The sequence below is a fragment of the Myotis lucifugus genome, unplaced genomic scaffold, assembly GCF_000147115.1.
Source record: "Myotis lucifugus unplaced genomic scaffold, Myoluc2.0 scaffold_5, whole genome shotgun sequence".
In the NCBI taxonomy this organism is placed as follows: Eukaryota; Metazoa; Chordata; class Mammalia; order Chiroptera; family Vespertilionidae; genus Myotis; species Myotis lucifugus.
The window spans coordinates 1,317,771-1,342,750 of NW_005871053.1; the positions used below are offsets into that span (position 1 = coordinate 1,317,771).

The 24,980-nt window shown below is 42.0% G+C and overlaps 1 protein-coding gene across 3 annotated transcripts in view; it reads left to right on the top strand.

The window, feature by feature from the left end:
- Positions 1-24,980, top strand: part of FARP2 (FERM, ARH/RhoGEF and pleckstrin domain protein 2) — a 100,244-nt gene that overhangs the window by 26,993 nt on the left and 48,271 nt on the right. For all 3 annotated transcript variants that reach the window (XM_006083011.2, XM_014467163.1, XM_014467155.2), the window contains 3 exons: positions 22,440-22,544; positions 22,720-22,762; positions 23,845-23,923. In XM_006083011.2, the coding sequence (XP_006083073.1) occupies positions 22,440-22,544; positions 22,720-22,762; positions 23,845-23,923 (227 nt within the window). The remainder of the gene's footprint in view (positions 1-22,439; positions 22,545-22,719; positions 22,763-23,844; positions 23,924-24,980) is intronic.

The window sequence follows — 24,980 nt, forward strand, 5'->3', positions numbered from 1 at the left end:
ATATATATATATATATATATATATATATATATATATATATATAAATAAAATCTGGGGGGGAAGAAATGTGGCCTCAGCTCTGGAAAGTTTTTTTTCTGAGCAATAAAAGAAACCACGTGGAAGCCATGTGTCACCTGCCCTGGCCCATATGCAGTTGTGGAGCAGAAACACTCTGCTCCAGCCTGTCAGGGGTGAGGTGTCTGAAGTCAATCCTGGCGCAGAGGAGGGGTGTCTCCTCCTCGGCTTAGAGAGCAAGGTGTCTAGACAATTTGTAATTATTAGGGTTAGGAATTGATGCAAGTTGTAGCATTTCTATTATCTTATCTGGAAGTTAGTACTGTGGAAAAGTGCTATTTGGTGGTTAAAAGAACAGTCTGGGACCTAGTTTGGGTGTGTGAGACCGCACCCATGGTGTGAGCACCCGTGCCTTTGCTTAAAATACTCAACATTTTTAGAGTGGGCTTTTCCTTCTTTTTCTCTAAGAATTGCAAAAGCTTTTGCTTGAGCGTGTGGCACATAGGAGGACAGATTCTCAGTTGTGGAGTTCCATGCTAGAAGACTACGTTGCTATTTCAGTAAAAAACTAATGTTTTCTTTCTGGCCAGGAAAAAATAGTCAAAATTCCAGCAAGCATCATAGCCAGATGTTTGTCATTGCTCCTACATGAACATCCTAAATATGGCAATAAACTGCCTCAGAACTTATTTTGGTCTGATCTCAGGAGAAGAAGTTAGTAATTCAGCATCTGAAACTCCAGGATAATATAGGCTTTCCACAGGAGTTCTGTGTGTTTCTAGTGCACACAGCTATTATGTGACTCTGCCCTGGCCTTTGAAACCTGTCATTTTGTCTTGGGCAGTTTATCTGTTCCTTTGCCCCTGATGCCCAGAAATGTGGCCCAAGGCAGAGATGTGGATGTTGTTATTCTTAGTTACTTCGTTGTGGTACCAAGGCTCCCAGTGCCAACTCCCCCTCCCCACCCCACACACACACACACACAAAAACATGCACTCACGCACACCTGTAAGGTTGGTGTACACAATCTATGTTAGGTGACACAGTGACAAGGAAGTTCTGCTAGCAACGAGATCCTACTGATCTCCATGCCAAACAGTCCCACCACCATAGCTATGTAGTAGAGAAGTCATTTCAGGATCTCAGCAGAGGGGTATGGAAATGAAACTTGCCAGTTGGGTCTCCTGACTGGGGATGGCACCAGGCTGATTTAGAAACTGGGGGTACAGCCCTAACTGGTTTGGCTCAGTGGATAGAGCCTCGGCCTGCGGACTGAAGGGTCCCAGGTTCGATTCCGGTCAAGGGCATGTACCTTGGTTGCGGGCACATCCCCAGTAGGGGGTGTGCAGGAGGCAGCTGAATCGATGTTTCTAACTCTCTATCCCTCTCCCTTCCTCTCTGTAAAAAATCAATAAAATATATTAAAAAAAGAAAGAAACTGGGGGTACAGAGGCCAGCGGGAATGGACACTGAGCCCAGCCTTCTTATTCTGCAGTGGGAGCTCGAGGGTAAACAAGGTACAACAGAGCCCTTGTTGCTCAGAAGAGAAATCACACAGGGAGGGGACTTGGGTAGGAAGGTGGGAGGGGTGAGCCTCTTCTCAGGAAAAGTGTTCATGGACAGAAAAGCACCAAGGACACGACTCTGAACCAAGCCTGTCCAGGGCCTGGCCCAGAACGTGGTGTGGACAGGAGTGACAGGGAGGTGGTAAGAATCAGTGTGGTCCTGGAAGTGTTCGGAAGCTGCCGCTGCAGGGTTCTCCAGTAGAGGAGACATGAGCTTAGAAATGCCAAGATGATGCAGGCTGGGCCTGAGTCACCAACGGGAGCAAGATCAGGGCGGAGTGGACACATGGAGGGGCCTTGCCGTCTCCTCGGAGGTCTGGGCTCTCATGCACAAGGGCAGGGTGGCCACTGCTGTGACCTCCCACAGGTGCCAGTGTTGTCCCTCTGTGATGCTGTCCTCACATTCACACAAGTGGGTGTTGCACCCAGTGTCAGATGCTGCATTGCTAGCCAAGGAGGCAGTGAAACTCCTCAGCCTCTGACTCCTGGGCTGCAGTCATTGCAGGCTTTTATTTTTAGAGAATTTGAGGAGTTGTTAAAGAGAAACATGAAAATCATCTGTAGGTGCTTCCAAACTGTTGTTACTGGAATGGTCTGTGCACATGTGTTGTGCATTTTTGTGTCTAATTTTGTAGATCACATTCACCACAGTGGCAGAGGATCCCAGCCCTTCCTTCTCCAGGGCTTTCTCTGCCGACAGTGGAAATCAGAGAAGTGCTCTATGCCCAGCTTATACCCCTGTCTGGAACTGACAGCCTCCTCAATAGCTTCAGTTTAGTCTCCCAGCATATTTCATTGACAAATCTAAAATATCTTTTTCTAAAATAAGTCTGTTTCTGACTATGAAAAATACATTTTTCTTAGTGTTCTGTTTTCAGATATTCATAATGTTTCATCATAATTATAACTTTTTTGTTTGGTCCTTCCTGATATGTGCCCATGTGCCTTTTTGCATGTGTTGATATTTGAAACTGGTAAAGTCAGAGTTTTGTAGCAGAAGAAAAGCCATTTTTTCCCTATTAAAATAATTTTCAGTTAAGACAACTCAGAATGACTTTAAGGCTTTAGACATTGCTATCCCTCTGGAAAATATGTTGGAACATTCATGTTAAAAATACTAAGTGAGCTCTTTTAAATCAAATTTATGTTAAATCAAGGATAGTTAGCTCTATAGCTGTTTGCTTCTGGCTTTAACTTATCTCAAATCTTGCATCTTTTAAAACCATATAAAATAATAGAAACATACTCTAAATGTGGTTAAGGCAAATTTCATTATGAAATGAAATGCTGAATTATAAATAAGTACTAACATCATGTAACTTGTTATTATATTAACATAAAGAATGCAAACACCATAGAAATCCACATCTGAAACCTATATGTTCATGTTGACCAATGTCACCCCAATCAATTTAATAAATAAATATTAAAAGTTTAAAAAAAGAACACAAACAACCCTGGCTGGTGGAGCTCGGTAGTTAGAGCGTCAGCCCATGTATCAAAGGTCTCGAGTTCAATTCCCGGCAAAGGTACCTACCTTGGTTGCAGGCTTAATTCCCTGGCCCAGTCAGGGTGAGTGCGGGAGGTCTTCTCACTTCAATGTTTCTCTCTCTCCCTTCCCCCCTCCCCTCCACTCTCTCTAAAAAATCAATGGAAAAAATATCTCCAGGTGAAGATTAAAAAATAATAAGAATTTTTTTAAAAAAGAATACAAACAGACATCTTGAGAGAGTCTGATAAACTCTTGCTAAGAACATAGGCTTTGACAATGGGTCTTCAGTTGTTTCTTACTCGGTGGAACCCAATTTGGAGAGAACTAAGAGCACTACAGGAGTGCAGACTTGTTCTGGAAAATTGTTGCTGTAAAGTTCTAAAAAAAATTTTTGTTGCTGTAAATTTTCTGCAGTTTAGAAATTAATGCTGTTACTTTTAATTATTCAAATCTACTAGATTTATACTGTCTTGTGGGGGCTTTTTGTATTTTCCACCCTAAAAGGTATTTGTAATGTATTTTCCAAATTATAAAATTAATACAGCCCTGGCTGGACTTAGTTGGTTAGAGCGTCATCCCAATATGCCAAGATTTTGGGTTCGATCTCTGGTCAGGGCACATACAAGAATCAACCAATGAATGCATAAGTGGAACAACAAATTGATGTTTCTTTCTCTCTCTCGTTTTTTCTCTCTCCCCTTCTCCCCCTCCCCCTCTCAAAATTGTATATTCCCTGGTAGTCAACTACTAATTTTTTAAGGGGAAATCTGTAGTTATAAATCATAAAAAAGAGAGTTTCAAATAGCCTATTAGTCAACTGGAGGTTTTTAATTAAACTATAGGGGAAAAATTATGAAGGAAATAATCCAGAGAGATCTTCCCTCCTTCCCAGTATAATTATAAAAATAATTGCAAATTTCCAAACACAATAAAATTTAGAGGGAAGGCAGGGGAGCGGGGGCGGGGGGGGGGGGATGGAAGAGGGAGAGATCAACCAAAGGACTTGTATGCATGCCTATAAGCGTAACCAATGGACACAGACACTAGGGGAGTGAGGGCACGAGTGGAGGGATGGGGGGAGGTCGGGGGCAATGGGGGGATAAGGACACATATGTAATACCTTAATCAATAAAGAAAAAAATAAAAATAAACAGCAGGTTTTCCTGTTGTATGAAAAAGGAAACTGAGGCATAGGCACATGGTTAACACCTGAGTCACAAAGAAACAGATGGAAAAATTGGGCTATACTTTTCTCCTCCCTCCAATTCTTGGCTGTCTCCACTTATTCACACTGCCGGTAATTAGAGATGGCAAGTGTCTAAATCTCCATAGTCGCCAAAATGTAATTTCAAGGCTGCTCTTTTATACTAATAAAGATAAATTTTCCCTAAAAAAAAAAAAAAATAAAATTAAAAAAATTCTAAGTAAAATACAATCCACTGATATGTTTATTTATAGGATCAAATTATCCTCCCTTTGCTTTGTCCATCTTTTTAAAAATATGTTTTTATTTATTTGAGAGACAGAGGAAGGGAGAGAGAGAAACATCAATCAGCCGCCTCCTGCACTCCCCCCACTGGGGATGGAGCCTGAAACCTAGGTATGTGCCCCTATTGAGAATCGAACCCGAGATCTTTCAGTTTATAGGGTGAGGCTCCAACCTGAGCCACACCATCCAGGGCTAAAGAAAATATTTAAATGTCAGAACCAAGTATCAGAAGGAATTGAGATTTTTTTCCCCCCTTCAATAAATACCTAAAGATTGAAGGAAAAGTTTTGGCTCAGAGAACATATACACTCACTTTCATTTTAGGGTAGTGTTTATCAAAAATACTTAGCAAGTGTTCCCAGTGTTTCTAGGAAAGGTAGTAAAATGGAGCATAGATCTTGGCTGTGAAAGCCCAGGAGTTTAGTTTGCATTTCATCCCTCTACCTGCTCCCTCTTGAGGACAGCCCAGCTTCTACGATCACCAGGGGCAGTGTGGCTAAATTCCACACCGAGTGGCATAAGATCCAGTGAAACCTATCTATCTTCTATATATATAAAAGGCTAATATGCAAAGTGTCCCCTTGGGAGTTCAACCTGATACAGGGAGTTCGATCGCTCACTATGACTTGCACTGACCACCAGGGTGCGGCGCGGAACAAAGGAAGGCCCGGAAGGCCCCGATGAGCCCTGATCACTGGCCAGGCCTAGGGACCCTGCCCATGCACGCATTTTGTGCACCAGGCCTCTAATACATAAATAAATAAAAATTTAAAATACACTGTGCACTGAAAACTATAAAACTGTTGAAAGAAATGAAAGAAGATCTAAATAAGTACAAAGAGATCCCATGATCATGGATCAGAAGTCTTACTATTATTAAGATGGTGGTACTTCCCAACTAAAGGTGATCCCTGTCAAAATCCAAGCTTTTTTTTTTGGCAGAAATCAAAAAGCATTTTAAAATTTATCTGGAAATGCAAGGGACCTAGAATAAATAACCTAAAACAATCTTGAAAAATAAGTTGAAGGACTCACACTTGCTCATATCAAAACTTGCTCCAATGCTACAGTAATCAAGGTAGTGTGGTACTGACATCAGGATGGCCACACAGATCAATGGAATAGAGTTGAGAGTCCAGAAATCATTACATTTATGATCAGTTCATAAAAATACAATGAAAAAAGTGCCAAGCCAATTCAGTGGGGATATGGTTCTGACACAATTGGATCTTCATACACAAAGCATAAAGTAGGACCCCTACCTCACACTGTACACATAAACTAACTCAAAATGGATCAACAACCTATATGTCAGAGTTAAAACTAGAAAACCCTTAGAAGACGACCTAGGAATAAATTTTCATGACCTCAGGTTAAAGAGTGCTTTCTTAGATATGAAGCAAAAATCACACATGACAAAAGAAAAAATAAATCAATTGGACTTCATTAAAATAAAAAAACATTTGTGCTAGAAAGAATACTATTGAGAAAGTGAAGAGAATGAGAGCAAGTTATATATCTGATAAGGAATTTATATCTAGAATGTTTTTTAAAATAACAGACAACTCAATAATATAAAGACAAGAAACCCAGTTTCAGGTATTACCCAAGGTCACGTGGCTAGAAAACGGCACAGGAGCTCTCACACAGTGATCCTTCTAATGGGTGCTGCCTTTTCTTCTTTTTCTAGAGTTCTTATATCTCTGCTTTGTGCTCTTGTATTTCAGAGGCAGGTGCCTTATTAACTATTTTTTAATTTCATGATGAAATTTTGGTCACAGTTTCGTCTGCTAAAGAGACAACATATTTCTACTGAGTGTGCATCTGACATTTGTTTTTTTTCTGTTTCCTCTTTTTATCTTGAATGTCTTTGAATATTTGCAGTGATGCTTCTATTTGATTGCCCATTTTTGAATTAAGTTGTTCATGGTTTGGCTATTCTAAAGGAGGTTTTGTGTGGGTGGCTGATTATAGACCAGTTGAAACTTGAAATGTAGCAAATGACTCCAGGCTTATGTGTGAGTTAGTTTGGCTTCTATTTCTTCTCAGCCAATGGAAGGTCCCTCAGCGAGGTTTCTGCCCTGCGGTTTCTCACTGTCCCACACAGGTATACCTGCCTGCTGTGTCTTCCTGTGGTCCTGCCCCCTGTGCTACTATACCAAGCCAGGCTGATCCAAGCTGGGACTCTGCTACCTGAGCTTCTTCCCTCAGTTTTGCAGATGAAATTTAGGTTTAATTTTGCAGGTTATGCCATTGGCCATGGCTCTTTGTGGCTCCTGCGGAAATTGTGCCCTGGCACTGTGCGCTCTGGTTCTGTTGCTGTCGGCACACCTCCCTCCAAATTGGCAATTTAGGATATAACCATGTCCTAGTTTTGCTGAAAATGGAGTTCCCTTTTTTTTCTCCAACTGATATTCACATTTTTGTTTCTTATTTTGTCTTTTGGTGTTTTTTTTTGTTGTTGTTATTTTTAATAATTCCACAAGAGATTGAGGAATGATAATTTATGGAACCCATGACCTTTGAGAATGCAGGACGATGCTCCAATCAACTGAGCCACACTGGCCAGGGAACACTCATCACCTCTTAATCTGGTATTCAGGCCTCCTAGTGAGGTTCAATTTCAGCAGTTATCTTTCTTTCTTTCTTAATATAGAGAGAAATAGAAACATCAATGATAAGAGAGAATCATTGATCAGCTGCCTCCTGCACACCCTACACTGGGGATCAAGCCCACAACCCGGGCATGTGCCCTGACCATGACCTGCTGGTTCATAGGTTGACACTCAACCACTGAATCATGCCAGCCAGGCTGCAGTTATCTTTTTATTTCCCCTTTTTATTTTTTGGTTCCCCCCAAAGTCCCCACATTTTATTAATACATTGATCTTTTCAAGAATCTTAATGTATTAAATTTTCTTTAGTGTTAGCCCATTCACACTGTTCATTGGAAGTTCATTTTTCTGCATTTGGTTGCTGTCTTTGTGTCAGAAGTTTGGTTTTCAGTATTTGGTTGTTCTGGGTTGTCTGTGTACTTTTGGAATGAGGTTTCAGACTGACCAGTACTGGTTTTATTGACCGTTTTTTTAAACTGATAAGAACAGATGTAAACACTTTATCTTAGCCAAAAGGCTGAGAAGTGATCATGGACCATTTTAAAAGTGTGATTTTTGCCCTGGCTGGTGTGGGTCAGTGGTAAAGCAATGGCCGGCAAACCAAAGTGTTGTAGGTTCGATTCCTGGTCAAGGGCACATACCTGGGTTACAGGTCCATCCCAGGCCCCGGTGAGGGTGCATGTGGGAGGCAACCAATCCATATGTCTCTCACACACTAATGTTTTTCTCTCTCTTTCTCTCTGTCCCTCTTCTTCCCTTTCTTCCACTCTCTCTAAAAATCAATGGAAAAAATGTCCTCAGGTGAGGATTAAAAAAATAAGTGTGATTTTCCCAGGCAGGCTTCTCTTGTGAAAGTGACAACTGCCTTGGCCGCAGGGCCCAGGCTGGGTGAGTGGGTAGGGCACGCTGACAGACAGGTTTCCTTTCTGTTGGGTGTGTTTTCACAAGCAAGGACAGGCAGACCGACCAGAAGCCCTTGGTTGATGAGGAAGGAAGGAAGCAAGCAAGGAATTGCCCAGGAGGCTGACGGCTGAGCTGAGACATCTGTTTCCCTTTGTCCCTGAGGCTCAATTAAAGACAAGGATTACTCTAGAAATCAATGGGAAATATATCCCTGAGTGAGGACTAGAAAATAAAAAATAAAATAAAATAAAAGACAAGGGATAGCCCTAGCCAGTTTGGCTCAGTGGTTAGAGTGTTGGCCGGCGGAATGAAGGGCTAGTTCACTTCCAGTCCAGAGCATGTACCTCGGTACCTCGGTTGCAGGCTCAATCCCCAGTCCGTCAGGGTGCATGGAGGAAGCCAGCCAATCGATGTGTCTCTCTTGCATCAATGTTTCTCTCTCTCTGTCTCTCCCCTTCCCTTCCACTCTTTCTAATAATCAATGGAAAAATTATCCTCGGGTAAGGATTAATAACAACAACAAAAAGACAAGGAATAAAAAGTAGGTTCTCTCCCAACTCCTAAAACTTATCAGAAATACCAGATTGTGCCCTGGCCAGTTTGGTTCAGTGGTTAGTGTGTCAGCCCACAGACTGAAGAGTCGATAGTTCACTTCCGGTCCAGGGCACACATCTCGGTACCTCAGTTGTAGGCTTGGTCCCTGGCAGACCTGGGCGCCTGTGAGAGGCGGCCAATCGATATGTCTCTTTCACATCAATGTTTTTCTTTCTCTGTCTCCCTCCCTTCCATTCTCTAAAAAAATCAATGGGAAAAATATCCTCGGGTGATGATTAGCAAAAAAAAAAAAAGAAATAGCAGGTTGCATGTTTGGTCCTAGTATCTGACATGTCCCATGTCCCATGCTTGTGGTGGGGAACTGGGCCTGTTCACTCTCATGTGTCCTGTTCCATGTGCTCTTGCCCTTGTCATGGTGCCAGGAGGTCTCGCTGGTCCTTCCGCATGACCAGAGCAGATTTCATGTGTACCTTTCTGCACTCATGTCCCCATCTTCTCTGCACCCACTTGATTTAGGAAGCTCATTACCGATTCTATCCCCCCACTTGTGAGAACTGCTCAATGAACTTGGGGACTCCGAAGGGAGCTAGCAGGACAGGTGCCCACATGGACCTCTTCCACTCTCAGACCTCATCAGGTCATGCTGAGCTTTTGTACCATTCTGGGTGCTGACTGCCTGAGCTGACATAGGGCAGGCTGGCCGCTGGAGATTAGGAAAATGCCCCAGTTTCAGGACTCTTCTTTCCGGGGTAAAGCTGTTGAGGCTCACAGATCATAGGCATTTTCCAGGGACTGGTCAGGAGACAAATTCACCAGTTATGTGAACTGGAAAATGAATGGAATGAATGGCTGAGGAGGAAGGAAAGCACTGAGGAATCCAGGGCCGGTTCTGACCAGGGAGGTGGAGATGGTCACTGCCCACTGACAGGACTGGAGTTCTGGGAAAACCCCGGGGGTGGGGGGCACTGGGTCTCCTGCATTCAGCTGGCGACCTGCTGGCATCTGTGCCCAGAGCTGCAGAAATGGAAAGGCTTATTTTTGTGGGCCTCAGTCTCACAAAGCAAGGCTTGGGGTGGTGGGCTTGGAGAAGCTGCAACGCCTAGAACACGGGCTTCCCCACATTCACGGGTTCAAGTGTAGGGATTTTCATTGTCCTATTTCCTTATGTCATTGAAGAGAAACCACCGTGGAAGAGCCGAGTGCCCACAGACCCACTGATGAGAAGTTCGTCTTAGACCCATATCTTATGGTGGAGGTGATCTGTATGCGAGTGGATCTGCAGTCTGAGGGCTGCGTGGGGTACATCCCTCCCACCCGATACAGAACCCCCAACAAGCAGAAGCAACATTCACAGCTGTGCTCCCAAATTCAACACCAGTCTCTGTGGCTGCAGCATTTCAGGAATATGGGAGAACCTAAGAGTTGAAAGTGTGCCAGAGAGAATGAGACGCCCATCAAAAATGTTGGTGACCTTTCAAAGAATCTAGAATGAATGTAGCTACAGTCTCCTACAAGCTCTCATGCTTAGTTTCCTTCCACAATGGAATTTTATAAAAGGAAATTTGGGCTGATTTAATTATTAGAGAAGAAAAATCTTAAGCAGTGAAACTAACTGCAGAGATATGCATTTTATAACAGGGGAGGCATCTAGATAGAGATGTTATAATTTGGCAAATGAAGTAAATGGACACATGAAACAAACAAGTTGAAGGAAGAAATCAAGCTTTTTCAAGAAGGATTTTCCCACACTGCTTAAGACAAAGAATAAAGAAGTACTTTGTTAGCTAAGCTTTTGTAGCCCATTCCCATCCAGACACGATCTTTAATGGTATTTTTGTGGATATAAACCTTTAACAATATGCTTTATGTCTAAGCTGACCAACTGGGGAAATGGAAACACTGAACAAAAAAATCTTGGTTTTAAGCTATATTTTGTGCATTATGTTCTTGGTGCTGCTTCTCCTGCAGCCAGCCCTCGAAGCACAGTGCTGACTTGGCGGCTGCTCGCTGCAGTGGGAAATGGCTGAAGGGGCAGTTTGTCTTCGTTTGTGGGACCTGTTGATGACACCAGTGCCTCTGCTATCTGTGAGGACTTGCCATCCCCATTCAGGGACAGTCTCATGTCATCCAACCATTTGCTACTTTGGGACTATACAGTGGGTAATGCAGTCCAACTGATGGTGAATTTCTGCACTTTTAGGAAGAGAAGGTAAATTTTAAGTACAGATATGAGTGGGTAGAGGTGGACATGTGACAGAACAAGAGACACTGAGAACAGAACTGGCTGCAACACTTAATTAGTTCCAGTCACAATGCCCCTGTAGAAATTAAGAGGAATGAACCTGTAAGAAATTATTTTGGCAAGTAATGTTGAAAAATACTCCTGCCCTAGCCGATTTTTCTCAGTGGTTAGAGCATTAGCCCTCGGACAGAAGAAGGGTCACGGGTTTGAATCTGGTCAAGATTACTTACCTCAGTTGCAGGCTCAATCCCCGGCCCGCGGTGTGTGCAGGAGGCAACCAATCGACGTGTCTCTTTTACGTGGATGTTTCTCTCTCTGTCTTTCCCCCTCATTTCCACTCTCCCTAAAAATAAATGGGAAAATATCCTTAGATGAGGATTAACAAACCAAAAAAAACTTTTAAAGTTTGGTATCTTTAACTTTCATTATAGAAAAGATAGTAAGTTTTCATACTTTTTGGCAGGAGAAATTAGTTACCACTTGCCATTTTGAGTGATATGCCCCGTCACGGAAAGCAGGGGCTCTGTCGCATCTGCTTTCTTCCATTGTATACACTGGATGGGCACAGAGTCCTGGATGAAGGGATTTGGGAGGGTGTCAGCTCTCTCAGCCAGTTAGAGATCTGCTCTGGGATGCAGACATCAAATTTGGAAACTAGCCTGGCCAGGCATCATGCAGAGCATTATTTCATTACATCCCCATCAACCCTTCCAGGTAAGAATGGTATTTATTTTTCGAATGAGGAAAACCCAGGCTCGGTTCCGGTCAAGGGCACATACCTCAGTTGCAGGTTCGATCCCTGGCCCTGGTTGGGGCGCATGCAGGAGGCAACCAATTAATGTGTCTCTCTCATCATTGATGTTTCTCTTTCTCTCCCTCTCCCTTCCTCTCAGACGTCAATAAAAATGTATTTTTTAAAAATAAAATTAGCCCTACCTGGTTTGGCTCAGTGGATAGAGCATCGGCCTGCAAACTGAAGGGTCCTGGGTTTGATTCCAGTCAAGGGCACATGCCCGGGTTGCGATCCCCAGTGGGGGTCGTGCAGGAGACAGCCAATCGATGATTCTCATCTTTGATGTTTCTCTCTGTCTCTTTCTCCCTTCCTCTCTAAACTCACTAAATGCATCCCCCAGGACATCCCCCGAGGGCTCCCGGACTGCGAGAGGGCGCATGCTGGGCTGAGGAACATCCCACCACCACCACCCCCAGTGCGTGAATTTTGTGCACTGGGCCTCTAGTTTTAACATACCAGTATATATACACACACACACACACACACACACATATATATATATATATATATATATATATATACACACACACATATATATATATATTTCAAAAGAAAAATAAATAAAAAATCAAACTGTTTCTTCTAGTTTAGTCTTCTTTAGGTTTGGAAATAACTGGTGAACATCTTCCTCAAATTCTTTTTTTTTTAAATATATTTTATTGATTTTTTACAGAGAGGAAGGGAGAGAGATAGAGAGTTAGAAACATCAATGAGAGAGAAACATTGATCAGCTGCCTCCTGCACATCTCCTATGGGGGATGTGCCCGCAAACCAGGTACATGCCCTTGACCGGAATCGAACCCGGGACCCTTCAGTCCGCAGGCCGACGCTCTATCCACTGAGCCAAACCGGTTTCGGCACTTCCTCAAATTCTTTACATACTTGGAAACTGTACTTATGTCACTGCCGGGACAGGGGGCCTGTTTGGAAAACCATTCTTGGCCTGCAGCCAGAATCATACCTCATCAGCCCATCACAGTTGTTCTTGATGAATTGCTCATCTTTTATACGTTACATCGGATTGGACTTCATTATTTATAGTCATAACCAGAGGTTTTGTCCAGTTATTAAGTGATTTGTTCATTCATTAATCTGAGCGCCTACCATGTAAACAACTCTGTCCTTTTTTTATAATTTGAGTTGAAGTGTCAAGAACCGTATAGCATTTTATCCTCAAGGAAAACTCATTGAGAGTCTCTACATGTGTGGAGATTTGTTACTATTGGACAAAATTCAAATTATGGTTCCTGCTGTCCCAAAACATGGTCTAAGAAATTCTCTCCTTTTTTTTTTTTTTTTCGTTCAATCCTTTGTAAAATGATTTGTTTATAAAGTAAACTGGATGGATGTGTGTTTAGTGTTGTGGGGTCATGGAGAGCAGTGCTCTATTCTCTGGAAAACTGAATTTCTGTGCAGTGACCCACAGCCAGCGACTCAGTGCCACTATGTAGGTAATGGACCAGACTTGTGTTTTTGGGTGTTCTGTTTTGGGTAACCATTTTAAAGAAATCTTGACAAGCTGGACTGTGTCTGGAGGGGACTGACCAGGTGGGATTTGGGCAGGTGGAGGTTGGAGAGACCTATTGGCCAAAGGCAAGTGTTCTTGTCAAGCAGAACCATCAGTGAGAGGACCGGCTGCTGTGTGATGAGTGAGCTGTGTGGTTTTCAAGTCTCGGGTCAGTGACACCTCAGAGTTTAATGTGAAAGGTGGCAGTCAGTTTTCAGGAACTCCAAGGGCTTTTTACCTATTTTCCTTGTAACTACTTGTCAAGGTATAGTTTCCACAGTAAAATGCACATACCTTCCCCGAGCACCCAGGTGGATTTTGCAAGTGTGCCCCACGCTGGTACCACTGCCCAGGTTGGGGTAGGCAGGCTCCCTGCCAACCGTCAGTTGTGATACCCCTCTCTCTGCTACCGCAAAATGGTTTTGCCAGACCTTGAGTTTCATATAAATGTCATCAGAGTGTATACTCTGTGAGACCTGTCTGCATTGCCGCCTGTTGTTAACACCTTATGTCAGGTCTTCTTTATTAATTCACTTGGTAAATCAGCGCTCATATGGAGGATGTGCTGTGTTCATAGATTGAAAGACATTGACTCTGTCTCTCCTTTATTTAGGCTTTAGCTTCTCTCAACATTTGTTTCATACTTTCCAGAATAGCAGACTTCCAGATCTTTCTGTGTATTCCGAGGCATTTGATTTCTTTTTCTTTTCTTTTTTTGCAACTGTAAATAGCAACTGTAAATAGCAATTTTTAGTTTTCACTTTCTAGTTGTTTATTTTAGTTTATAGAAATGGAATTGCTTTTTGTGTAATAAGTTTATATCCTGTTACCTTGCTAAATTCATTTTTTAACACCCTTAGTTTATCTGTGGATTCTTTTGTTTTGTATTTTTAACTTTTTTTAACTTTCTATTTTGAAGAAATCTCAAACTTGGGGGGAAAGCAAAAATAGTACAAATAATTTTTTTCTGAAGATTTGACAACAAACTGCCAACACTTTGCTCCAACATCATAATCCTGTTGGTGTGTTTCCTACAAACCAGGAGGTTCTTCATCAACATCAGTCAGGACTGTAGCATAGATCCATTCCTACTGTCAGGTCCCCTGTGGGTCCCACTAGTGTCCTTCATAACACAGGGCCCAGTCCACTGTCTCTAGTGTCCAGCCTGTGACTTTCATGACCTTGACATTTCTGAAGATCACAGCAGTTACTTTGTTGATGAGTCTCAGGTTGACTTCACTGTTTTCTCATCATTGGATTTCGGTGTTATGGACAGAATGTTTGTGTCACCCAAAATTCATATGTTGAAACATACCCCCCAATGTGATGGTTTTAGGAGGTGAGGCCTTAGGTAGGTGATTAGGTCATGATGGTGCAGCCCTTGTGAATGGGGTTAGTGCCCTTATAAAAGGGACCCCAGAGAACTCCCTGCCCCTTCCACCATGGAGGACACAGGGAGAAGGTGCCACCTAGGACCCAGGAAGTGGGTTGGGTCCTCACCAGACATGGAATCTGCAGGCACCTTGATCTTGGACTTTCAGCCTTGAAAGCTATGAGAAATAAATTTCTGTTGTTCATAGGTCTGTGGTGTAATAGCCCAACAGACCAAGACTCAGGGCTGGCACAGAAAGGATGCTGGGTTCTCACTGCATCCGGTCATGTGGCATACAGTTTCAATTTGTCCCATTTCTGGTGATGTTCATTTTGACTGCTTGGTTGAGGTGGTGCCTGCCAGGTTTCTCCACAGTGAAATTACTCTTCCTCCCTCTGTAATTAGCACTTTGTGAGGAGGTTCTTAGAAATCACATGATCATTTCATTGCTCCTCAGACTCAGTTCATTCATTGCTGTATATCAGTGTGGACTAGTGGGTTCCTGTCTATCAGTGGTTTCTGCCCACTGTGTCACTCTCTCCTCTGAGGCTCCGTTTGTCCAGATTTGACACGTGGGAATTGGTCTGTGTCCTTTGACGCATCTCCATTGATCTGTGAGTACCGCCTTACTTTGTGGTGCAGAACGCTCTGGTTCATCTTCCTGCTCCAGATCTGGCATCACCCAATCCTCTAAGGAAAGTGGCAGGTGTGAGGTGGGTGCACTTCTTCCTCTCCAAGTCCTGCTGACCAAGGACCTCTTCATGGACAGGTGGGGGCTGTGTCCCTCTTCTTCCAAGCCACCCTCCCATGTACACATACGCTCTTGCTGTCTGGCATCCATCCCATCCTGGGCTGCTTGTCTCTATTGCCTTCCCCCCAGTCCCACCCACTCCCTCACTAGGGAAAGCCCTCAGTCCACCTGGGTTCCCACATCCTGCACTTGGCCCTGTGTACAAACAGTCCCCTACCCCCATACTCAGCCTACTTTTTTACTTTTTAAATGTTTTTATTGTTTTTAGAGAGAGAAGAAGGAAGAGAGAGAGACATCGATGTGAGAGAGAGACATCGATCAGCTGCCTCCCGCATGCACCCCAATCAGGGATCGAACCCACAACCTGGGTATGTGCTCTGACCAGGAATCGAACTGGCAACCTTTTGGTATACATAACACAATGCTCCAACCAACTGAGCCACACTGGCCAGGGCTATTTTTTTATTTATTTTTTAATGTGTAGCCCTAGCTGGTTTGGCTCAGTGGATAGAGCGTCGGCCTGCGGACTGAAGGTTCCTGATTCGATTCCAGTCAGGGGCACATGCCCAGGCTGCGAGCTTGATCCCCACTGGGGGGTCTGCAAAAGGCAGCCAATCAATGATTCTCATCATTGCTCTTTCTAGCTCTCTCTCTCTCCCCCTCTCCCTTCCTCTCTGAAATCAATAAAAATATTTTTAAAAAAATTAAAAATGTAGAGACTTAAAAAAATAGGTTAGTACATGCTCATGATAATACATAAAGAAGGTTATGCAGTCACACGGTTCATTTTTCTGAATCACCAGCATTGTTGTTCCTGTGCTCCCTCCCAAGAGTCTCTGCACTTCCTCACATGCACATCAACATATCTATTCTGTGTTTATATCCCCCACTCTAGGGTTAAAGTAAGGGTTAGGTTTAGTGATAAGGTGATGGCTAGGATTAGGTATACATCGTGGGCACTGCTCTGCACCGTGCTCTTTTTCTACGTTAGTCATAGGGAGTAGCCTTGGTCTAACTGCCCTTCGTGGCATTGGGTGTGCCACAGTTCATTACCTGTCCTGTCCTGGCGAACTTAGGGTATGTTTAATCGTTTGCTATTGGAGGCATTATTGGAACAGGTCTTATTTATCTGCAAGTTTTTGCACCTGTGAAATACTTGTTAGAAGTGGGGTTTTTAGGGGGTGGTGTGGATGTGGACATTTAGTAGGTAGTTTCTGGCCTCCACAGGGTTTGCTCCAGTCAGCCCTGTGGACAAATGAATGCCTTTCCCACACTCCCCAACACGTGCATTCAGACTTTGAGTTCTGCCAACCCAATAGACAAAACATGGAATTTCAGCTTCATTTTTATTTTCTTACTAGAGGCCCAGTGCACGAATTCATGCACGGGTGGGTTCCCGCCCCCAGCCTCGCAGCCCCAGCTCGCGTCCCCAGCCTCACAGCCCTGCCTGGCACCCCACCTTGGCCTGGCGCCACCCCCTCACCTGCTCCACCATCCCACCTGTGGGGTGATCAGTTGGGGCCAGGCCCTCTCCCCAGCTCCCTCAGCACCTGGGAGCTGGGTGGTGGCCCCACCCCCTGCCGCTGCCACTGTTCGCCGTCTGCAGGGCATTCGGCAGGGCAGTCGAGCCCCGCTCACACCCACCATATTCTGCACCACCTCTGGCGGTCAGCGCACGTCATAGCGAGTGGTCGAATTCCCGGTCTCCCAAATGACTGACCAAGGGGACAATTTGCATATTAGGCTTTTATTATATAGGATATTTCATGATGTGTTTGTGTATGTTTAAACATCATTTAGTTTTCTGTTTTGTGTACAGCCTGTTCTTTTGCCCTTTTTAAAATTCAGCTCTTATCTTGTTACTGATTTGTGCAGTTTGCTGTGTTTTAAGGAAATTAGCCCTTTGTCTGTGATAGGAGCCATAAATGTTTTTCCCTATTTGTCTTTGAAAAAGTCTTTTGAGTTTACAGTGCTTCTTTCTTGGGAGATGTTTTTGATCTTCATGTTTTCAGTCTCTCAAGCCTCCTATTACGGCTTTTAGCTTCTGGAGTGTACTGAGAATGGCCTTCTCCCCACCCAGAGTATAAAACAAAATTATCTCATTGCAGCACTTTGATGAATAGGCATGTTTGTGTTTAAATGTTTTACTCATCTTGAAATTATGATATGAAGTAAGTCTACAACCTTATTTTTTCCAGATGGATACCCAATAGTATTCATTGAAAAAAATCTGTTTTTCTCCCACTGATTAATTTGAAATGTCACTTTTATCAGACACTCCAGTATCTTATATATTTGGATATATTTCTTCACCTCCTATTCTCTTCCGTTGATTTGTCTTTGTAGACATGTACCAGTACCAAACATTTCAATTACAGTTTTCAACAGTTTGAATATCTATAAGGCTAGTCCTCCCCTATTTTTCTTTTTTCAGAATTTTCTTGGCCATTTTTGCATTTAAAAAATATATGTCAACTGTAGAATCAGCCTATCAGGTACCTCAGAATCCTGTTGATACTCTTATTAGGACAGCAGATTATTCAAGAAGACCTAACGTCTCTTTGGGGAAGTTTCTACCTGGGAACATGGCGTGCCCGCCACCTCTTCATGCCTCTTCACTGTCCCCCTTTTCTCTCTCAGAATAGTGATTTGTAAATTATCTCCATAAAGCTTTCTTTTAGTGTTAAATTTATTCCAAGTTCCTTCAACTTTTTGTTGTTGTTACAATGTGGTTATTTCTTCCTTTCTGTCCTGAAAATGGTTGTTAATTGTATATGTGAAGGCTGTTGATATCTGTATAAGTTTTTCTCTCCACCTAATGGAATTCCTTCTTTTCCATAACAGTTTTCTAGTTGATGTTCTTGGATTTTTAGAGTTAATTATTGTATCTGCAAATGATAGTTTTGCTTCCCCTTTTCTGATTTTTACCTCTCATTTCTTCTCCGTGTTGATGTCAGTTAATTCAGTAGCGGTGGAGTGTGCTTTGGGAGTGACCCGTCTTGTTAGATGGTAAACAGTCATATCTCTTTCCTATTTTATTAAGAATTTATACCAAGAGTGGAAATGGAATTTTATCAGATGCCTTCTCAGCATCTCAGATACTGGGGCTCATCATAGGATTGGTTTTTTTCCTACAAGTCTAGTAATATGATGTAGTAATAAATCTTCTAACACTATATGTTAAATTATCCTCTATCTTTTGAATAATTGCACTTGGTTATGGCTTATTATTCTTTTAGTTGTTGCTGGATTATGTTTGTTGATATCTTAGTGGGGATATTTTTATTGATACCCATAAATGGAGATGTTTCTATAGGCGGGGTGTGTGTGTGGATTTGTTTGGAGATTGGGGGTTCTTTTTCAGAAAAAAAGATTCAGAAAGGATTCCCCACTACAGTGCTTGGGTCAATTTAAATAACATTGGAACTGTCTGTTTCTATATAGTTTATAAAAACACCATATTTTGATGGTTTTGAAGATGTTGAATATATATTTCAGGTGACACAGAATTCAAAATTCCTTTTCTTACCTGAACATAAGCTAATTGACTTGCAAAAACTTTTTTAGTTTAATAAAATTACTCCAATTCAGGAGGTTAAACCCACCTACATAACATACATATGTCCATATGTGCATCCATGTTGTGAGTATGTGTGTATTGGGGATATGTATTCGTGTGTGTTCACATGTATGTATTATACATCTGTATGTGTTATACATATGTGCATGTGTTTGTGTGTTTTATACATATGCATGCAAGTGTTTGTATATATGTGTTGTGTGTTATACATGTGTATCTGTGTGCCCGTACATGTGTATATTATACATGTGTGTATGTGTATAAATACAAATGCATGTGTCACTAAATGTATTTTTGTGCCCAGACTTATGAGCTCTATCCTGGGTATTGGACATTGCATGGTAAGAATGCATCATGAATGTGCCTGTGTGGGTCTGCACACGTAATGTGCGTTGGCGCCCCTTAGCCCAGTCGGCAGGTTTCCTGGAGCAAGCCCAGCTATCCTCACCAGGAGTGGAGGGCTTGGGTAGGGCTGTTAACCCCACCAGCTGACAAGGGTGGCAGGCAGCTTAAGGAGAGGGATGGGCTGAGGATAGTGGAGCAGTGGCAGCTGGTTAGGGTATTAGGTCGTTGATGGCACATCTTTCATGTACTGGGCCTGGAGATTCAAGGTGGATGAGACATAGTCTCTGTCCTTCAAATTTACCGTCTAGTGGGAGAAATGTACCCACAGAGGTATAAATAGCAATGCCAGAAGTGCAGTACTGGAGTCAGTACTAGGTGATGTGGTATTAGGTGGAACTGACTGAAATTACAGGGACTTGAAAGATGAGTGACTTGCCAGGTTCTCAGAGGACATGTTGGAGGCCAACAGAAAGAAAGTGAGGGAATTTTTCTGTGCAGGAATAGCCTGGGTGTTCAGGTCACCCCTGGTGGGTGACACCTCATAGTGTGGGGCTGTGCACTCAAACTGAGGGACTTGGGTGTTCCTTGTGCAGCCTTCTTCCCACCCCCCCCAACCCCCCGTGTTTCCAACTCCAGTGCTACAGCGACTTGGTCAGCTCTGTCAGCAGGGAGAATAGAGAGGAGGGACTGCGTGGTTATCCCAGTGACACGGAGCCTATGTGGGGCGTGGGCTCGCCTCTTCCCATCCCCCAGCATGTCACAGGGGCTCCTTCCTGACACTTGTAAGAGGTGATGCTAGAGCAGTGGTTCTCAACCTTCCTAATGCCGCGACCCTTTAATACAGTTCCTCATGTTGTGGTGACCCCCAACTATAAAATTAGTTTTGTTGTTACTTCATAACTATAATTTTGCTACTGTTATGAATCGTAATGTAAATATCTGATATGCAGGATGTATTTTCATTGTTACAAATTGAACATAATTAAAGCATAGTGATTAATCACAAAAACAATATGTAATTATATATATGTTTTCCAATGGTCTTAGGCGACCCCTGTGAAAGGGTCATTCGACCACCACAGGGGTCGCAACCCACAGGTTGAGAACTGCTGTGCTAGAGGATCCTGAGCCCAAATGATTTGCTCTTTGGTCTTTATGTTGTATTTTCCATATGAGATCACCTTGCAGCTCACTTCTCATTCTGCTGAGATGCTCACTGTGCTGTGTCTCTCTGTGCTTCTTTGTTACAACAGATGCAGGTTTTATTCCTTCAGATAAGAATTCTCATTTTAGGAGAGTAAGCACTTCTTGGGTACACATTTAGAAAACTTGGTGGTTAAGCCTAAAGAAACAGAATGTCCTTTGGAACAATACACACACCCTTGCATATAGTATTTTTTAATCGCGGAAATGACATGTCTATTGAAAAAAAATGCAGACATTACAGAAGTTCATAAATAAGGTAAAAGTAAAAGCCCTGACCACTCCCCATCTCCGTTCAGTCCTTTCACTGTGGCTACCTATAAAGATGCCAGGTCCAGCCTTCCGGACTTGTTTCTATTGTATGTAAACAGGGTGTGTGGGTTCTGGGAAATGGAATCATATTTTCTACACTGTATAGACATGGAAACATTTTTTCTTGACTAAACTGTAGCCCTGGCTTTATTCTGTGATGGTATATGCAGGGTTCTGTGTTCTTTTTAAGGGTTGCACAATTTTCAGTTATGATTGCACCATTGTTTAGTTTACCAGTTCATTACTGAGTTTGTCCTGATATTTAGCTCTGTATATTTGTGTGAGAATATCTGTAGGAGAGCCCTGGCTGGTGCTCAGTGGTTAGAGCATTGACCCATGGACTGAAGAGCCACGGGTTCGATTCCGGTCAAGGGCAAGTACCTCGGTTGCAGGCTCAATCCCCAGCCCTGGTCGGGGCCTGTGCAGGAGGCAACCAATCAATGTGTGTCTCTCACATCGATTTTTCTCTCTGTCTCTCCCCATACCTTTCACTCTCTAACAATCAATGGAAAAACTATCCTTGGGTGAAGATTAACAAAACAAAACAAAAGAATATCTATCTGTAGGAGTAATTTTAAAAGTAGAATTGCTGAGGCAAAGGTATTTTATACACTTTAAATTTTGAGGTGTTTTCAAACGAGCCCAGAAGGTCATGTGAACTGTGGTCCCAGCAGTGTGCGCGGACATGGCTGTGTTCCTGCTGTTTTACTTCATTAGTTATTAGAGGGCTGGAGTGCCCTTTGTATTTTCTCACTCGATTCATAAAAGCAGTATGAGATAATGGTTGGTTTTTTCAGTTTGGTTCTAGAATGTAACTTTGCTCAGTGTCTTTCTATTCACTGAGCAAATCAAATTTGTCATTCTTTCCTTTGTGCTGATCTTAGGAAGACTTTATTTACCCCAAGATTATAGAAATATCCCCCTTGGTTTTGTTCTAGTCTTTAGTCCACTGGAATTTAGAGCTGATTGCTCCACCTCATTTGAGAATGGCCCATTCTCTTCTCATAAGCGTGAAGTGCCGCCAAGTAACTTATTCACTGGGGTTTTATGCAAACATGGACTCTGAGATCCGCCTTTTTAGTAAATATCAAAATTTGATAAAATGTTTACCGAGACTAAAAATGGTTTCTGTAGCCCTAAGTTTACAAAGAAATATGACTAAAGACACTGAGAATGTAAAATTGAAGGAATTTTTTAGCTTTACTTAAATGGTGTCAGTTTCTGAGCACAAAGAGCCCAAGACTCATTTTATTTGCTTTGTGACAGTTCTTAGTTTATTTTACTTTTTATTTTTTTGTTAATCTCCACCTAAGGTTATTTTTTTCCATTGATTTTTTAGAGAGGGAAAGACAGACACAGAGAGAGAAACATCCATGTGAGAGAGACACATCAATTGGTTGCCTCCTACATGCGCCCCGACCAGGACCCCAGGACCAGGGATCCAACTTGCAACCCAGGCATGTGCCCTGGATCGCAATCGAACCCAAGATCCTTCAGGCCAACACTCTATCCACTGAACCAAACCGGCTAGGGCTACTTTGTGACTGTTCTGAAGCCCCCCTAGAAGAAATGTGAAATAAAAAATTAACTGTAATAAAGTTCGTGTGCAGGAAGTAGCCTTATGCTACACAGTGTTTAAAGTCTTTGTTGTTAAAGTCATATAATCCTCTACATGCTTTTTCTCACCTGTCTCACCACAGCCTAAATGTGACGGCCAGGTTTTATTGACACAAGTGTGGAGGCGTTTGAATCTGATAGAATGTGACTACTTCGGGTTGGAGTTTCAAAACGTCCCATCCTACTGGGTAGGTGCTTCTCATTCATTTGGAAATAGCTCTGGGTATGTTATAGGACCCTCCCCACATCCATGGGTCACCGAGAGCCTTTGAGTATGACTATAGTTATTTTCTTGTTTGTAGCATACTTACTAAATAGAGAAGTTATTTTCATCGATTTGCTCTCTTCTTAAATCCTCTTTAGATTTGGCTTGAACCTATGAAACCCATCAGTAGGCAAGTACGAAGAAAGTCCTTTTTTTTTAACTCCTTAAAATTCTGTTCACTCAAAGTGCTTTGTTTTTGTTCTTGACTGTTCAAATCTGAGGCATGATGAGTTGTTCCCTGTCACCATTCTGGACAGCTATGAGGGGGTGCTCCCGCAGCAAAAGGACCTGGAGGTCACAGTGCCGTTTAATAAGTGGGGAGGGGGCGAGGGGGTCAGTGCTTTCACTCTGGTTCTAGGTTACTTGCCTCGCATTTGGAAGCAATATGCAAAAATAGGTATGCAGTTTCTCTTTAAGTTATGAAATGACACTGAGGTTCTTTCTTTAATTGGCATTTTAATAAAATAGTTAATACCATTCTGTAACTATAAATATAATTGTAATTGTAAACATGATTATTTTTGTTAGTCTCTTAATTAATTTTTTTAAATGTAAGGCATGTAGTAATGCTTCTTAGTTCTTATGTATTTGTATAGGATGAATTCACCTGGAACTTCCTTAGTACTAAACTGAGGAAGAAAGGACATGAGGAGTAACTTCGTTATTCACTGATAAGCTAAGGCCATTTTGGTTGCCATAACATTTTAACAAACAGTTCCTCTTTTCTTTGGTGAAAATTACATGTTTATGATATAACATTTCAATAAAGCTGAGATACTTAGATGAGCTAATATATTATGTTTTTTTAAACAATAATCAGGTTGTTCCAATTCAGTATAGTGAGTGATGACAACATTTTTCTTTCAGTAAAGTATATAAGTAATTCAAAAATAATTTTTTATTATTACTACTTAATTATGTAAATACCTTAACTTTTTAACATAAAAATATATTTAAAAATTTTAATGTGCAATTTCCTGCATTTCTTCAAGTTTCCTTGAGTAATCTCCATTTAACACAAGAGTTTTAAAATTTTTCTTTACTGGTACTTAGGACTCATAATTTCATGCATAGGAAATTTCTTAATATCTCATTTGGAAAGATTTGCTTTAATAGTCCATTTGAAAGTACTAGCTTAACTATATCATAATACATGGAAAGATAACAACTACAATACAGAGAGATGGCCTTATATGTGACATTTAAATTTTTTCTTTTTATAGGGCCAAAGAACGCAATGCTTCGCCTAGCAGTAAAATTTTTTCCACCCGATCCGGGTCAGTTGCAGGAGGAATACACACGGTAAAGAGCCTGTTCTGAACTGAGGCCACTATCAGCAGGGCCTTGAATTCACTTGTGTTTCCCACAGCGCCTGGCTCATCAGATGTTCAGGGCATATTTATTCAAAGAATGAATGAATACATATAAAAACTGTAATCTGAATGTAGTAGTGAAAAGAAGCATTCTGACAGTTAACCCTTGCACAAACACAAATGTGAATGGGAATTGGAAGAAAGGTTTATGATACAAATTTGAGAATAAAAAATAGGGTATTAGGATATGGTTGAACAGGTATTCTCTAAATGGGCATAAATTTATACATGTGCATAAAGTTCTTAGAAATTTTGCCCACATATTTACTAGTACTTCTTTAACCACAAAATACACTTAATTAGGAGAAGTACCTAGTATGCGAGACGTCATGAATAGGTAGGGCAGACACTTCTGGAGACTTCTTTTCTGCAGCTCTTGAATTCATGTTCGATTCTTTGCAGAAATAATTGAAAGAAAATATTAAAAGTTGTTTCATCTGGGCAATAGGATTATGGAAGATTTTTCCCTTATGCTTTATGTACCAATTTTGTAATGAGAATAAAGCAACAACCTAAAACTATTCACAGCCGAGGTCAGGTGTGAGCTGAATAGGACAACTGTTTAACCCTCGGACAAAACATGGACTTGTCCTAGATGTCTTAGGAACCTCTCTCTGCAGTTTTCACAGGTAATTTACCATCAGAAAAGTAGACTGTCAGTGTGAGGCAATGTCCGAGATCCCATTTGTTTACCTCTCGCTATATAGGTGAGGAAATGACCCCAAGGATGACAAAGAGTTTTTATGGTACAGAATGTATCTCAATGGCATATTGAATACCAGACACCAAAAAAAATCCCTTTTAAGGTAATAACTTCTAAATATATTTAGACCTTGAAAATGATGAATAACATAAAGTGTTACCTAATTCAGCATCCTGGGCCCAAGCCATGTTTATGCAGAAGGTCCTTGGTTTATTCATAAAAAAACAGTACTCACTTGGGATAAGAGAAGAAAAACGTTGAAATGAAGCTCTATAAAGTAAAA